Source organism: Lampetra planeri, chromosome 34, assembly GCF_965212315.1.
Source record: "Lampetra planeri chromosome 34, kcLamPlan1.2.h2, whole genome shotgun sequence".
NCBI lineage: Eukaryota > Metazoa > Chordata > Hyperoartia > Petromyzontiformes > Petromyzontidae > Lampetra > Lampetra planeri.
In genome coordinates this window covers 11752395-11768505 of record NC_136140.1, presented here as the reverse complement: position 1 = coordinate 11768505, position 16111 = coordinate 11752395, and the positions used below count along the sequence as shown (strand labels likewise).

At 55.1% G+C, this 16111-nt stretch overlaps 1 protein-coding gene across 1 annotated transcript in view; it reads right to left on the bottom strand.

Annotated features, from left to right (window-relative positions):
• Positions 1-16111, bottom strand: part of LOC144729966 (receptor-type tyrosine-protein phosphatase gamma-like) — a 455918-nt gene that overhangs the window by 101393 nt on the left and 338414 nt on the right. The window contains exon 11 of the mRNA XM_078610395.1: positions 2552-2669. Coding sequence (XP_078466521.1) covers positions 2552-2669 — 118 coding nt within the window. The remainder of the gene's footprint in view (positions 1-2551; positions 2670-16111) is intronic.

The window sequence follows — 16111 nt, the reverse complement described above, 5'->3', positions numbered from 1 at the left end:
GCGCGCATGCCGGCGCTCGCGGCCCCCCCACCCACCCACCGGAGTTTCTTCGCCGATTCTTCGGCGAGTCTGTCACACGCTCGCACGCGCCTGACTATTTCTTCGAATGTGCCCCGACGTGGACGGCAGTGCGGGGTTGAACCTCGTGCGTGCCCCACTCCACTCCGGCTGAAACCTACGCGCACTCTCTCCACGTCATACATCAATACGTGGAGAGAGCGTGCGGTGCGTCACGTGCTTCACACACGGTGATCGCCCCGTGCAGGCGCCATTCGGCGGGCTCGCGTCTGCCCGGTTTCTGAGACTTGACAACATCGGGGCCCTGTCCCTTGGGTGATTTTGGTCATGTCTCCTCTCTCTCTCTCTCTTCAGGCACTCTCCCTCTCTTTGTAATGAATTTTGATAACTACTGTATGGGACGAGATATATTGCTTGACTGGTCCCTGGAGCCTAGTTAAAGGAGCTAAAGAGGAATCCGTACAAACGCAGCAAGTGTAAGAGGAAGAAAGAGCCTTTTAATGCAAAACAATTATCGGCGCTGCCACTTCCTCGCGATAAAACAACGCTTAAATACATAACCAATTATAACATGAAAACAACAACAACTGGGGAAGTGGCTGATGCCACTACTTCCAAGAGGATTCATAAAACCAACAAACATTGCACAAGCCATCGCCATGAAACGCTCTCCAGCTGCGTAGCGACGAGCGCTTGAATACGCGGCGTTAACCCTCACAGCGACGCTCTGGTAGCGTCGAGCTGGCAGCACCGAGCTGTTGCTGCTGCTGGTGCTGCTGGTTGTACTGCTACTGTTGCTGCTGCTGCTTCTGGTTGTACTGTTTCTGCTGGTGCTGCTGGTTGTGCTGCTACTGTTGCTACTGTTATTGCTGGTGCTGCTGTTGCTGCTAGTGCTGCTGGTTGTGCTTCTACTGTTGCTGCTGCTGCTGGTGCTACTGTTGCTGCTGGTGCTGCTGCTTCTGGTTGTACTGTTGCTGCTGGTGCTGCTGGTTGTGTTGCTACTATTGCTGCTGCTGGTGCTACTGTTGCTGCTGCTGTTCCTGCTGTTGCTGCTGGTTGTGTTGCTACTGTTGCTGCTGCTAGTGCTGCTAGTGCTACTGTTGCTGCTGGTTGTGCTTCTACTGTTGCTGCTGCTGGTGCTGCTGCTTCTGGTTGTACTGTTGCTGCTGGTGCTGCTGGTTGTGTTGCTACTATTGCTGCTGCTGCTGCTGGTGCTACTGTTGCTGCTGCTGTTCCTGCTGTTGCTGCTGGTTGTGCTGCTACTGTTGCTGCTGCTGGTGCTGCTGGTGCTACTGTTGCTGCTAGTGCTGCTGGTTGTGCTGCTACTGTTGCTGCTGCTGGTTGTGCTGCTACTGTTGCTGCTGCTACTGTTGCTGCTGGTGCTTCTGCTTCTGGTTGTACTGTTGCTGCTGGTGCTGCTGGTTGTGCTGCTACTGTTGCTGCTGCTGCTGTTGCTGCTGGTGCTTCTGCTTCTGGTTGTACTGTTGCTGCTGGTGCTGCTGGTTGTGCTGCTACTGTTGCTGCTGCTACTGTTGCTGCTGGTGCTTCTGCTTCTGGTTGTACTGTTGCTGCTGGTGCTGCTGGTTGTACTGCTACTGTTGCTGCTGCTGCTGGTGCTACTGTTGCTGCTGATGCTGCTGCTGGTGGTTGTGCTGCTGCTGGTGCTGCTGCTGGTGGTTGTGCTGCTGCTGGTGCTGCTTGCTGGTGGTTGTGCAGCTGATGGTGCTTGTTCTGTGGGTGCCGCTGCTGTTGCTGCCGCTGTGTGTCAGCTCGCCAATTGCGTGTGTTCGAGTTGTGGCGCTCGGTGTTGTTCAGCATCGATGTTCCGACATTCCGCTCCACGGGCCCTGGAGCTTCTTCAGCTCCCAGCATGCAGAGCGAAACGTCGGATAATCGTGCTGAACAACGCGCAGTGCGATCACTGCGCGTTTATCGGTATAAGTCCAGAGGTCCCGCCGGTTTGATCCATTTCCGGGCGAGGCAGAGTTGAAACGACGGGTCCTCCGGTTCCCCCCCCCCCCCCCCCATATTTAGAATCAACACCCGTTTAGAGTATTTGGCTGCTATAAATTTGCACGAGATAAGCCACTTTGTTGAGCTATCAGTTGGGGCCAGGTCGCTTCTGAAAAAGAGCTACATAGCTCAGTGGGCCTTACCTGGTAAAATAATAATCGTTTAGTTTAGTCTCTGCCTGCTGTTGTGTTCTAGATATTGTCAACAGCTGCCTAACAGCTGCAGTGTGACAGCTGTAGTGTGACAGCTGTAGTGGTGACAGCTGTAGGGTGACAGCTGTTGTGGTGACAGCTGTAGTGTGACAGCTGTAATGGTGACAGCTGTAGTGTGACAGCTGTAGTGTGACAGCTATAGTGTGACAGCTGTTGTGGTGACAGCTGTAGTGGTGACAGCTGTAGTGTGACAGCTGCTGTGTGACAGCTGTTGTATGACAGCTGTAGTGTGACAGCTGCTGTGTGACAGCTGTTGTATGACAGCTGTAGTGTGACAGCTGCTGTGCATCAGCTGTTGTATTTCTTACCTGAGCCCAGGTGGAAGCGGATTGCCCGAGTGGAGGGGCCCAGCAGGTCGCCCTGGCACACAGCCTGCACCCTCACCAGGTAGGTGACGCCGGCCGACACGTTCTGCCACATCAGGCTCTGCGCCACGCACCACACAGCCGGCACGGAAGTAGTCAGCAACAGCGTCTCGTAAGCACTCGCGCACGCTACCCACAGTGCGAACGGCCGAGCCATTCCTAGCCGCAAAACCACCGTCAATGGAGCTCGGATGACACTTCATGTGGAGAGGAAGAATATCTCAATCTCACGGAAGTTGGGAGGACTACGGTACACACGCGACTGGAGTATAATTCTTACGACTAAGCAACGACAAAAAACTGAACTTTTAACGTCCCAGCAAGAATCCCAGATTCCCAGGATGGCAGCAAGAGGACGGACCCTGGGGACACCAGGAAAGTGAAGCGGGGACGCGTGGAGCGATGTGTGGAGCAACACACGGAGTGACGCGTGGAGCGATGTGTGGAGTGACGCGTGGAGTGACGCGTGGAGCGATGTGTGGAGTGACTCGTGGAGTGACGCGTGGAGCGACACACGGAGTGACGCGTGGAGTGATGTGTGGAGTGACGCGTGGAGCGATGTGTGGAGTGACACACGGAGTGACGCGTGGAGTGATGTGTGGAGTGACGCGTGGAGCGATGTGTGGAGTGACACACGGAGTGACGCGTGGAGTGGTGTGGAGTGACGCGTGGAGCGACACACGGAGTGACGCGTGGAGTGATGTGCGGAACGACACACGAAGTGATGCACGGAGTGACGCGTGGAGTGACGTGTGGAGCAAGGCCAGGACCCCGAGCGGCCGATGGAGGCCGCGAGGCGCCACGCTCTGCCATGGCCGCGCCGGGCGACATCCCCCGCATGCCCGGCGCACTCAGCGCCGCCACTCTCCCCCTCCATCACAGCGCGACAGCTTCCCTGCGTGGGGTCCGCCCGTGTTGGTTTAGTGCTGCATAATGTCACCCACGTTTTTATTTATTTCCAAGAATGTATGACGTGCCGCTGGCACTGGCAGTGCACGCGTGCTGCGTGATTGGTGGCGTAGCGGTTAGTGCGCTGCGCTATGAACCCGGCGACCCGAGTTCGATTCCCGCTCACGGCCAACACCAGTGACGATTATCTGAACCGGTCCTGGGCCTCCTCCCCAACTTCAACTCAGTCTCAAATGAGTACCCGAAGCGGTGTGTAAACATCACTCCTGGGGAGACAAAGGCGGTCGGGCGTGGTGCTGGCCACCCACCCCCTCGTGTGCCGTGCCGGCCTTCATTCAGTGCTCGCTAGCAGCACTTGCTCCTACAGTCTATTAAGGCTACACGGGGAATCTTTGTCCATGTTGTGTGTTTGTGTCCCTTTTGGGATTTAAAGCGACCGTGATCGTCACTGTCATCGTCAGGGGTCCATCGAACGTTTCCTCGTCGCCGTGGTTTGGCACACAGCGTCGCGTCCAGGTGAGGGGTGTCGCACCGGGAGGCTCGTTCCCATTCAGGAGACGCGTTGGGCCCGCGTATTTTTGTTTCGCTATTTTAAGCCACCCTTAGAATAAAACGTTTTTCCAACCCATATTTCATTGTATCGCGTGCAAAGTGCCCTGGGGACAGCCTGGCGTGAAGGGCGTTCTATCAAACATGAAAACTCTAATGACTGCCCCTTCAAGTCATCCGCGTTGCGCTCCGTTTACTGGCGGGACGGAGAGCTGTAGTGGAGCGACGCGCGAGGGTTCGGGGCGCAGGGTGAGGCGGCCACCTCCCTTGCTGGCGGTGGGAAAACAAACAGAAGGCAAAAACCAAATAACTCTTGAGAGAAATATTAAATATTTACACCTAATTCACTTTCTACTGGTTGGGTGTGGTGGTGGGGGGGTTGCCAGCAAAGTGCTCCAAGGCACTAAATTAAGTTTTTTTTCCCCCACTCCGTTTTTATTTCCTTCGCAAACACGCCGAAGAGAGAGAGAGAGAAAATAAACCCTAACCCAGAGTAACAAAATAAAATGGCTGATCTCACGGCTTCCGCTGCCGTGAATCAAATTTACAAAATTTGCTGTCCGAACGAATGTGCGGGTCGAGTGAAATATTGGAAGAGAACTCTCGGGGCCAGGACGGCCAATGATGCTCGGATCGCCCGCTACGACCCCCCCCCCCCACCCGGGCACCCCCACCACCCAAGACAAAGATCCCCCGTATAGCCTTAACAGACTGTTGGGCCAAGTGCTGTTAGCGAGTAGCACCTGTGAATGTTGGCACAGCACACGAGGGGGAGGTGGCCAGCACCACACCCGACCCCTTTGGCTCCCCAGTGACGATGTTTACACACCACACCAGGTACTTATTTGAGGTCGAGTCGACCTAATGGGGGCCCAGGACCGGTTGAGGTTATCGTCACTGGTGTTGGCAGCCGTGAGCAGGAATCCAACTCGGTTCGCCGGGTTCATAGCGCAGCGCGCCAACCGCAACGCCGCCTCTCCCCATCCGGAAACCTCCCCACACCGTGTCAGCCACCAGCTTCGTTCCCTCACACCCACTAACAGCCCCCCCACCGCCGTCCCAGATTCTCACGCGATAACGGGTCTGACAGCCGCGGCCTCATTTCTGATGACCGCACAAAAAGCACGGACTGCGGCACGGAGGAGGAGGAACGCCGCGGACACGGCGACTGTGAGCAACGCGGCGCGAATCGAATTATGCGGCGTTGGAGTAGCGCGGCGGCTCTGCTCGCAAAGTTAACTCGAGGACGTTATTCAACCGCATGAACCCGGCCCGCAATTGTCATGATGGCAGAGCTCACTAATCTGACAGGTTTGCCTGCTTGCATTTTAAAGCTGGTTTAATTTAATCCACTACGGGCACCGCATTATTGTATTCAACAGTGCTGCTGCTCCGCTGCCTCCACACCACCACCACCACCTCCTCCTCCCGCCCTCCCCCCTCGCCCAGACCGTCGCTCCATCATTCAAGTGGCAGGAGGTCATAACGCAAATTCCACGGTGCTTAAACTGCCTCCCTAAAAAAATTCAGGAAACGAAACGTTACGAATGCTAGCCGTTCTCCATCTCCGCGCCACGTCGCAGCACGGCGAGAGGAGTTTCAACCACACCGCTGGTTAGCGCGAGTTGGTGAAGGGGGTGGAAGGGTAGGACCGCTTCTGATCTCACTGGGCCACTGATGTTAGGCCGTGGACGGAAAGCGGACACGGGTCGCTGGGTTCACAGCGCAGTGCGCTAACCGCTGCCCCACCGCTTCCCCCCACCCATCCCCACCCCCCGACCTGAAATATTCCGCAACCGTGTAAAAAAAAATCGCGTGTAAATCCCATGAACACACGAATCATTAAAAATGTCACAAAGATCCAATAAAGCACGGGTAACGCGGTGCTGTGTGTGGGGGGTGGAGGGGGTGGGGGGTAGGAGGGGGTGAGGGGGGATGGAAGGGGGTGTGGGGAGGGCTGCCCCGAGTCTTAAACCGTCCCTCACGTCTCCCCGTCGGGGCCGCTCCCCGTCAGCGTTCGCACGCTGTCTCTCCGCGCTGACGCCTGCCTTTCAAAGCAATTAGGTTATTTTATTGCAATTGCAGGCAATAAATAAATAAAAATAATGGGAAGTTATTATCGTCAAGATGTCACAAAGGCACAGCTGTCAGCCCGGGTTTGAAATAAAAAAAATATATAAAAAAAACATTTGCGATTAAATTGAACCCGCGCAACTCGTCTGTTTCCCATCGAGCGCGGGGTTGGCCGGCGTTCTGATGCCTCTCGTGACGCGTGCAGCCACGTGTGGTGTAGCCCAGGTCTCCGCTTAAGCGGGGAAGTGGGAGGGGTGGGAGTTGTAACCTTATTAAACATTTTTCTAAGCTGACATCGAAGGCAGATATTGCCCGGTGATCAAGTCAACCCTGTTGACACGCTCGGCGTTCCGCACGGTGGGACAGCGCCGTGGCGGGTAGCAGAGTCCTGTGGACGGTGGGCCGTTGATGGCTGTGCGTCTCTCCCATTGAGTGGTCGGCAGGCACCCTGCTTGAATCAGAATCGTGGTCAGAAGTTGTATTCCCCACCGAGGAAAGTCCGTAGAGCTAAGAAGCTCTTTTTTTTGTCAAGGGCGACCCGGCCGGCAGACGACGTCGCGGCGTTGAGCGTGACGCTGACGCGGGGGGGGGGGGCATTCCGCTCTCTTGCGGATGCCGAGCAACGGGATTTGCTAACGTCCACCGCTGTGAAGCGGACGCGGCACTCACTAGGCGTGTTGACACACATGCCGCGGTAGTCATTCACCAGGGCGGCCACTCGCAACTGAACCGCGAGCCTCTACAATGAGCAGCGTCCTCCCGGACAAGCCCAGGCTCGGCTGGGCATGGTAGATTTATTATTTGTGTAGGGCTTGAGTATAGCGCGCCACGCATCCCCTGCCTCTGTTGCTATGCGAGCACGCACAGTATAGTGGGGTGATGTGAGGTAATGGTTGTTGTTGTGACTTTAGACGAAGTGGGTTGAAACAGGTGTCACGGTAGCCGGGAGGACACAGGCCAGTGATTGGCTGGAAAGGTAATTGGGCATTAGCTGGCGTCGCTCCGGCGGCGAAAACAAGGCCACGTGACACGGGGGGCCAGGGGGCGAGCGATAAGCGGGGGGTAGAGATAATTAGGGAGATTAATTGGTGTGGGGATATAAGCCAGAGCGCAACGGAGAGAAGGGAGTCCTGTACGAGTCGGCGTCGTGGATAGAGCTGCAGTAACGGTGCCCGGAAAGTCGCAGAGCAAGTGATAGTAGAGTAAAGCGTAGAGAGACAGTGTTAGTAGAGTAAAGCACGGAGAGACAGTGGTAGCGAGAACGCAGTGAGCAACCAGGGTAGCCATGCATCGGAAGAATGCAGAGTAAGAGGAACCGTAGAGACGACAAGCGTAGCGATAGTGAGGTAGAGGGCATGGAGAGACGCGGAGCGGAGCGAGGCCGCGCCGAGACGCGGAGCGGTGGCGCGGCGAAGGTGGACTCTAAGAGGAAAATTAAGAGGAGAGAAAGACAACCCTTGTACGAGTCCTACAACTGGTGTCAGAAGTGATAACAGACCTGCATCGAGATGTCCAAGAATGTCATGAAGAAAAATAACTTACCGGCAGCCTCGTCGGCGGAGAGTAGCGATGCGGACGTGATACCTCCATCAGGAGCGGAGGCCCCCGCATCGCCGGAGGACGTGACGGAGCAAGCACCGCCGCACGACGAGGTCGACATGCACGACGAGGAGGAGCCGAGCCCGCCGCACGTGTGGAGAGCTGCAATGGCAGCGTAGGAGGCCAGGATGGCGGTGCTCGCGCAAGAATTTGATCGAGTTCTGCGGTCGATGCGGGAAGCGCCGATGGGATTGGATCCGCAGCCGCATGACCTCGTTACATCTGCAGGGGCTGACGGCGCGGCTGGATCTCCCGAGGCGCCAGGCGCGCCACTGGACGAGAAGGAGGAACCGGAGTCGCTGGCCTCGAGCACGCCACGTCGGCTGCACGTGGAACGCTTCGAGGTCCCGGTCGGCGACTGGACGGCGTTTACACGACGATTTCGGTGGACGGAGGCTCAAGCGCGACGGGCGCTGCCAACGGCTTTGGACGACGACGCGTTGGCGACGTTCTACGGTCTCCCTCGAGGGGTTCGCTTGTCCTTGCCAGAGATATTTGCGGCGATGCAGAAGATTTACGAACCTCGCTCGGTCGCCAAGCGCAAGTTTCAATTGAGGCGACGGGCAGAAGGAGAATCTCCCCTCGCGTATCGCAGTGCGCTGTTGACTCTTGGCCAAGCAGCTTACCCGGCAATGGACGAAGCGGCCCTTGATTCTTTGGCCCAGGAGAAGCTGTTGCAGATGGCGAAGGAGCTACAAGTCGTCCTCTAACTTCCCAGCGACAACGACGACGACGGGTCATCCTTGCAGCTTGCCAGGAACTTCCAGGTCAACCTGGATCTTCGCGACGAGCCATCGGCGGGGCCATCTCGGCCCCTGGTGGTGGGCGTTGGATCAGACGGTGGTCTACCGGAGGGAGAGCTGACGCCGCTGATGGCAGCGGTCGCACGACACCGTTGAGCCCACACCGCCGCTCGGATGCGGGCAGACGTGGCGGTCCGTCACGCTGCTACGAGTGCGGGCGGTGAGGACACTTCGCGCGGGACTGCTAGAGACGGAGACGCGTCTTCCCACGTTCATCGGGACCCTACAATCGGGGATTCTACCCAGCGCAGGATTACCAGGCGAGTCGCGACACATGCAATACACGGCCATATCCTACACCTCACCCATCCGCGTCGATACATAATGTTGATCCCCCTTCGTATGATGCTCAAGGTAACGCGGTATGGGGTGCGTTGGCTCATCGTGTTTTGGGAGCTGCGCCGGGTTCGTCGGATGTGATAGCGTTTGTTCAAGGGATTTGAATTCGGGTTATTGTTGACACGGGGGCATCCGCGACGCTTATTTCTTTGCACACCTTCCGATTGCTCCCTGCTTCGGCCCATGTTTTGGAACCGGTGGAGGGCCCGTGTATAGCGGCAAATGGGGGTAGTTTGGGAATTATGGCTCGTATACTAGCAACGATACAGGTCGGGGAGGTGTGTGTAACGGGGTACATTTTGGTTTTGTCTGTTCTGGCTGTGCCGTGTTTATTGGGCACGGATTTTTTGCAAAAAATGTCAATTAAGATTTTGATTGAAAGGGGACAGTTGGAATTGCCGTCAGGGAAGTGCATACAATTTTTGGGTACTCCGTCTAAATTTGCTCGTGTCAACGCTGTGGTCCAGGCGATGGTTAGTCGCACGGTGCGCATTCCGCCTGCGACGCAGATGCTTGTCCCGTTGAAATTGAAAAAGGGGCTGTCAGTAGGTAACTTGGAGGAGGGAATATTATTGTCACCTTCAAATGCTGTGTCAAGAATGCCCTCTTTGGTAGGGGCTTTTACGATGGTGCCAGCGATGGCCGAACCGTTTATTCAGATTGTAAACACGGGGCACGAGCCGGTCGTTATTCAGGAAGGGACCACGCTGGCACACGTGTCAGTCGAACGAGGTTCGGAAAGCCATGTGTGTTTGGTAGCGGAGGGGGAGGGGGGGGTAACACGCTGCCACGACCGGACCGAGCTGGTTTCGCGAATTGTATGAAGGTAACGACGATTTGACACCCGAGCAGCGGACGCGGTTAAGGGAGTTGCTTTGGGAATTTAGGGATGTGTTTAGCTCGGGGAAGTTTGACGTCGGTCGTACGACCTTGTTGCGACATCACATTGACACTAGAGATGCGGCCCCTGTTCGATTGAATCCTCACCGGGTGAGCTCGCTGGAGAAAGATTGCATTCGGAGGACGGTTGAGATGTTGCAACAGGATATCGTATCCCCTTCATCCAGCCCATGGGGAGCCCCGATCGTGTTGGTAAAAAAAAAAGGGACGGCTCTCTGCGATTTTGTGTAGTTTACCGGAAATTGAATAAAGTTTCGGTGGCGGATGCTTATCCGCTTCCGCGCATTGACGACTCATTGGACGCATTGTCCGGCGCTAAATTTTTTTCCACATTAGACCTCTTATCGGGTTTTTGGCAATTGCCCTTGGACGAGGCATCTAAACCGAAGACGGCTTTTCGCACGCCGCAAGGATTGTTTCACTTTAATGTATTGCCGATGGGGCTGCACTCCGCACCAGCCACTTTTCAACGACAAATGGAGCTGGTGTTGACGGGATTGCAGTGGGAGTCGTGTTTGATTTACCTGGACGACGTCATTGTGTTCAGTAAGGATTTCGAGGGACATTTGCAGCGGCTGTGAGCTGTGTTTGGCAGGGTGAGGGGCGCCAATTTGAAGTTTAAACCCCAAAAGTGTCATCTGTTGCGAACTTCCGTTAAATATCTTGGTCATGTGGTCAGCGAAGCGGGGGTCGCAACGGATCCGGAGAAAACTAGTTGTGTTCGTGCGTGGCCAGTGCCTAAAACGGTGTCAAGAATTTAGCTATGATTGCGAGGCCACTGCACACGCTAACTGCCAAGGGTAAAAAGTTTCTATGGGGTGATGAGGAGCAGTGTTCATTTGAAACGCTCCGGGACGCGTTGGTGGACGCACCGCCGCTCGGGTATCCAAATTTTGCGGAAATATATACGTTGGACACGGATGCCAGTGACATGGGCATCGGAGCTGTGTTGTCGCAAACGATTAACGGTGTTGAAAGGGTCGTCGCGTATGGCAGCCGGATACTGTCCCCGGCGGAACAAAGGTATTGCGTAACGCGCAGGGAATTATTGGCGATTGTTCATTTTGTGCAGTTGTATCGAACATACTTGTACGGGCGACAGTTTTTGGTCCGCACCGACCACGCGGCATTGCAGTACTCCTTGCGGATCGATCAACCCTCGGGCCAAATGGCCCGCTGGCTTGAGGTCCTGCAGGGATACTCATTTACGGTCCAGCACAGGAAGGGTACGCGTCACGTTAACGCGGATGCTCTGTCCCAGTTGCCTCAGGCATCGGGCTCGTGTCGGTGCTCCGAGGGATCACCGCGTTGTGGGCCGCCGCTGCAGAGCGAGCCGAGAATGGCCGCTGCAGCTAATTCAAACCGGGTTGACGAGACACCGGATACTGAGCCTGGGTTGTTGGGTTTGTCACGGGGGCATTGGGTGCAGTTGCAAATAGACGATCCGTCGCTTACCAGGATGAGGCTACGGGCCTCTCGCTCCAAACAGTCGGATGATCGGCCTTTTCTCCGACTCATTGACGACCTCCTGGTCAGATGGGATGTCGTCTTACAGAAATTTTGTATAGTGGTGCCGCTGTGTTTACGAGGGAAACTCATTTCTGACACGCACGCGCGGTTGATGCACTTGGGGGAGAAGAAAACCGCTTTGACTTTAAGTAATGATTTCTATTGGCCGGGGTTGCAGAATGACGTTCATTTGTACGTTAAAGCTTGTCACGAGTGCGCACGTTGGAAGGCGCCAGACCAGCCATATCGGGTACCATTGCAATTGATACGTGTTTCGCGGGTTAACGAAATTGTGGCCCTTGATATTTTGGGACTGTTCCCCGTTACCCCGCGGGATCACAAATACTTGCTCGTGGGGGTCGAATACTTAACTCTGTGGCCTATGGCATGGCCATAAGCGGACCAATCAGCGGGATCAATTGTGGAGGCCTTTCTGCAGGGTTACGTTTTCGATAATGGGGCCCCGGAGCACCTGCTTACAGACCAGGGAAAAAAATTCTAGTCCCGCCTTTTGAAGGAGGTGTGTGACGCATTGGGTACGAGAAAAATCCGGACATCCCCATACCACCCGCAAACCGACGGGATGGTCGAGCGTCTTCATCGAACATTTACATCTATGTTGTGCCAGCAGGTTAATTCGGCTCAGACGGATTGGGATTTACATGTCCCGGACGCTTTGGCCGCTTATAGATTGGCCCCACACGCTTCTACAGGATATTCGCCCTTTTATCTGATGTATGGGCGTGAACCAGAAGCCCCGGCCTTGGTCAGGCTGGGTGTGAAATCTAAGAGCAAGTCGCCAGTGGTGGCTGTCCCCATGCGCGAGTCATTGGATCGGTTGAACGAGGCCAGGGAGGCCTCGCTGCGGAATACGGAACGAAGGCAGGCAGCTAATGAGCGTCTGCACGGGGGGCAGCCTCCACAGGAACCATGGCAAGTGGGGGACAAGGCTTGGTTACATTGTCCGATGGTGCCGGTGGGCACGTCACCAAAGTTCCACCGGCCCTGGCAGGGGCCCGTTGAGATTGTGGAAGTTCGTCGGGATCAAAGTGTAAGGATTCGCTACGGTCGACGGTTGTGGCACATTCACCCGTCACGGTTGAAAAGATATGTTGTGCCATATGATGCGTCATCTCCAATCCCGGAACGGCCTGTATTGGATGTCCGACGAGTGTCCTGGGGGGCGATGGGAAGATGCACCTCAGCGGTTTACCCCCCGTGTGCCTGCAGGAACACCATCTTTGAAGCGACGGACACGCCGGGACACACAAGGCCGTGGGTGGCTCTCGTCGAGAGATGGACAGGGGGATGGAGATGGATACACGGTTCGGGCAGAACGCTGCCCTGTGGCCACGGACGGGGATGCCCTAGCCCCTGTTCCATTGAGTCGGGGAGACGGACCGGCCGCGGGAACACGTTCACGACGATTAACTTTCACTAAAATTCCTGGGACTCGGGGTTGTATATATATATTGTGCATCTGTTGAACTTTTCGTGTACTGTGGGTTTCGCGTTTCGCGTTGTTTTAGCCGGGACGGCTAATTTTTTTTCACAGGGGGGGGGGTGATGTAGGGCTTGAGTATAGCGCGCCACGCATCCCCCGTCTCTGTTGCTATGCGAGCAAGCACAGTATAGTGGGGTGATGTGAGGTAATGGTTGTAGTTGTGACTTTAGGCGAAGTGGGTCGTTAAGGGTTGAAACAGGTGTCAGGGTAGCCAGGATTCCAACTCGCCGCTGCCCCGTCTCGCACGGAGCAACAACCAGCGCCCGTCTCGTCCACGAGGACGAGTGACCTCACATCTCCGGGGTCGGCAAGTCGCCCCCGAGCGCTCTGTGCGTCGTGCCGATGACCCCGCGCGAGCCCACAATCTGGAGGGAGGGGAATGGTGGTGGGGGGGGGGGGAGCCGCTAGGGGGGAAGATGATTCGCGCACGGCTGTTTTGGGTCGTGAAGGTGATGACGGGAGGCATCACGGCGAGGCCGCCCACGCGTGGAGGCATTGTGTGTAATTAGACCGCCACCGCTGCTCTAGAGATTTGAGCCAAGGCTGATTGAAAAAGAGCTTACTTTTTTAAATGGGAATATTTACTTGTGTAGACAAGGAGGGATTTAGAGTCTTACAAGCCAGCTGGTCCTTGCTCAGGAAACAAAACTCCTGCTAGGTTATTTTTCACTCTCAGAGTAAAGTTGGATGTGTGTGAATGCATCAGCTGTGTCTGCCCGCCCGCTCGTCCGTCAGCAGCGGGCGGTCACAGTGACTCTTGCAACAGATGATCCGAAACGAATGGGGACTTCGCTGTAGAAATTTGCCACTATTAGGGACTTGCGATGTGTAAAAAAAAATACAAATGTTGACCAAAGGATCACCTGGGGAAACTTGGTGAAATATAGAACCCAGTGCTGAGAGAGAGAGTAAATAAAAAAACAACAGTGCTAAAAGGACAGATGCACGGTCGAAGGCACTGCAGAATCTATGCGTATGTTGACTGGCCTTCTTCGAGAAGCAAATACATCTGTTGCGTGTTTTTACATCGAAAGACAAAGATCCCGCCCTGATTTCCTAAACAGACCGTTGGGGGCAAGTGCTGTTAGCGAGCAACTTATGAAGGCTGGCACGGCACACAGCACCAGGTACTTATTTGAGGCTAAGTCGACGTATGGGAGGCCCAGGACCGGTTCAGATCATCGTCGCTGGTGTTGGCCGTAAGTGGTAATTGAACTTGGGTTGCCGGGTTCGTAGCGCAGCGCACTAACCGCTCCACCTCCGCTCCAAAGACAAAGACCCCCAATATCGCCTTAAACAGATTGTTGGGGCAAGTACTGTCAGCATCTTTGAAGGCCGGCATGGTACACGAGGGTGTGGGTAGCCAGCACCACGCCCGGCCGTCTTTGTCTCCCCAGTGGCGATGTTTACACACCACACTAGGTACTCATTTGAGTCTGAGTCGACATAGGGGAGTCCCAGGACCGGTTCACATAATCGTCACTGGTGATGGCCGTGAGCGGGTTGGCCGGGTTCGTAGCGCAATGCACTAACCGCAGCTCCCCCGCTCTCCGCTATATCAAACACACACACAGGCACAGCCACGCGAAGCACAGGTCATGTGACTTGTCAGAGACAGAGCCACCCTCCCGCCTCTGTGACCCATCTCGTGCTCACGCGACTAGGTTATGGCTACAGGTTCGGAGTGTCAGAGCCAAAGCTACGCTGAATGACATACAAAATGAAACATATTTGATGACTGAGCTTTGAGCGAATTACCTGGAATCCAGCAGCAGATAGACCAATTGTCAAGATGACAACGACGATGAAGAGGCCAAGCCACCAGCAGGGTTTGTGTGCGGTGGCATGGAGAGGCCAATCATCCAGCAGTGGATAGACCATGTCTCACAATGGTGGTGGTGGTGATAATGGGTTGAGACAACGCGAGCAAGTTCGAGACATCGCGTTGACCGCCTAGGAAGGGTGAGTGGGCTTGGCAGGACGCGACGTGAGAGGAGATGTTTGTTGGTGGTCGAGACGAATTATTTAGCGGCAGCCAAAGGAGGGAAGGAAGGCCTGATGCGACGTCCCCACTGCAGAGATGGAGTGATGGAATCAGCTCGCGTGTGCGGAAGAAGATCAGACGCAGCACCCCTCCGATTGCCACGGTCGGCTACGCACGGTGCGACAGAAGTTCAACGTACATGCATTGCCGCGTTGCGGCTTGCAGAGGCCTTCATCCGGCAGTGAATAGACCATGTCTCACGACGACAATTTCGACGATTATTAATTAATGGAGCAGGAGTGGAAGCCGTGGTGTGGCCGGGTCTCTCAGCGCCAGGTGCTGCGGGCTGCTCCTAATGAGAACATTCGTAATCCGGATTAGCGCTCATCATGCCCCCCCCCCCCCCCCCCCCGTCTAAGGCCACAATTAATGATGATTATTGACTTTCTAATCGCATCCTTCTGTGTGTACACACTCGGGAACACACGCGTGCACACACACACACATAGCGGCTTCGCAGTAAGCACAGAGTGTGGGGAAACAAAAGAAACTAATGGGATAAAAAAAGTCGACCAAGCCATGGTCTATACACTGTTGGATGGAGGGATACACTCCGAGCCATCGCGATCTGTCGCCTCCGTGGTTTGGAGCGGCGTGGCGCTGTTGTCCGTGCGCTGTGCTGCGAAGCCGGCCACCCCGGGTTCGATTCCCACCCACGACCAATAAGAGCGATGGCGAATATATTATCCGGTATTGGGCCTCAAACTAGGTCGACTCAACTTTAAATTAATTATCTGGTGTGGTGTGTAAATACCAGCACTGGGGAGACAAAGGCGGTGCCGGTCTTCATAGGTGCTACTCGCTAACAGCACTTGCCCCAAACAGTCTGTTGAGGCATCACACCGGGGATCTGTGTGTGTGTGTACGTGTGTTGTGTTGTTCTGTTCTTCTCATGATTGGCACTGCAGTTTACCCCGTGACCCACATCCCCCCGCTCCTCCCACCTCTCGCTATGAAACACTCCCCGGTGTTCATTAAGCCGACCAGACGACAGCGGCTGTGATGGGAGTGCAATGTCCCATACATATTCATAGTTATTATTAATATCACCTCATGAATATTAAGAGGCCCGTGCATGAATGTTCAATCAAGAGCGTATGAATATTCATCAATAAATCAAATGCTGCTCGGTTTCATTGTTGATTGAAAGTCCTTATGTCAAACACAAACGCTTTAATTTTTGTGATGTCTCAAAAAAGCCCCGGACATGAAATGCATTTCGCTGTTTGCTTGTAATACACACAAAGCATTCTGTCCAGCCCTTTAACTTGTGT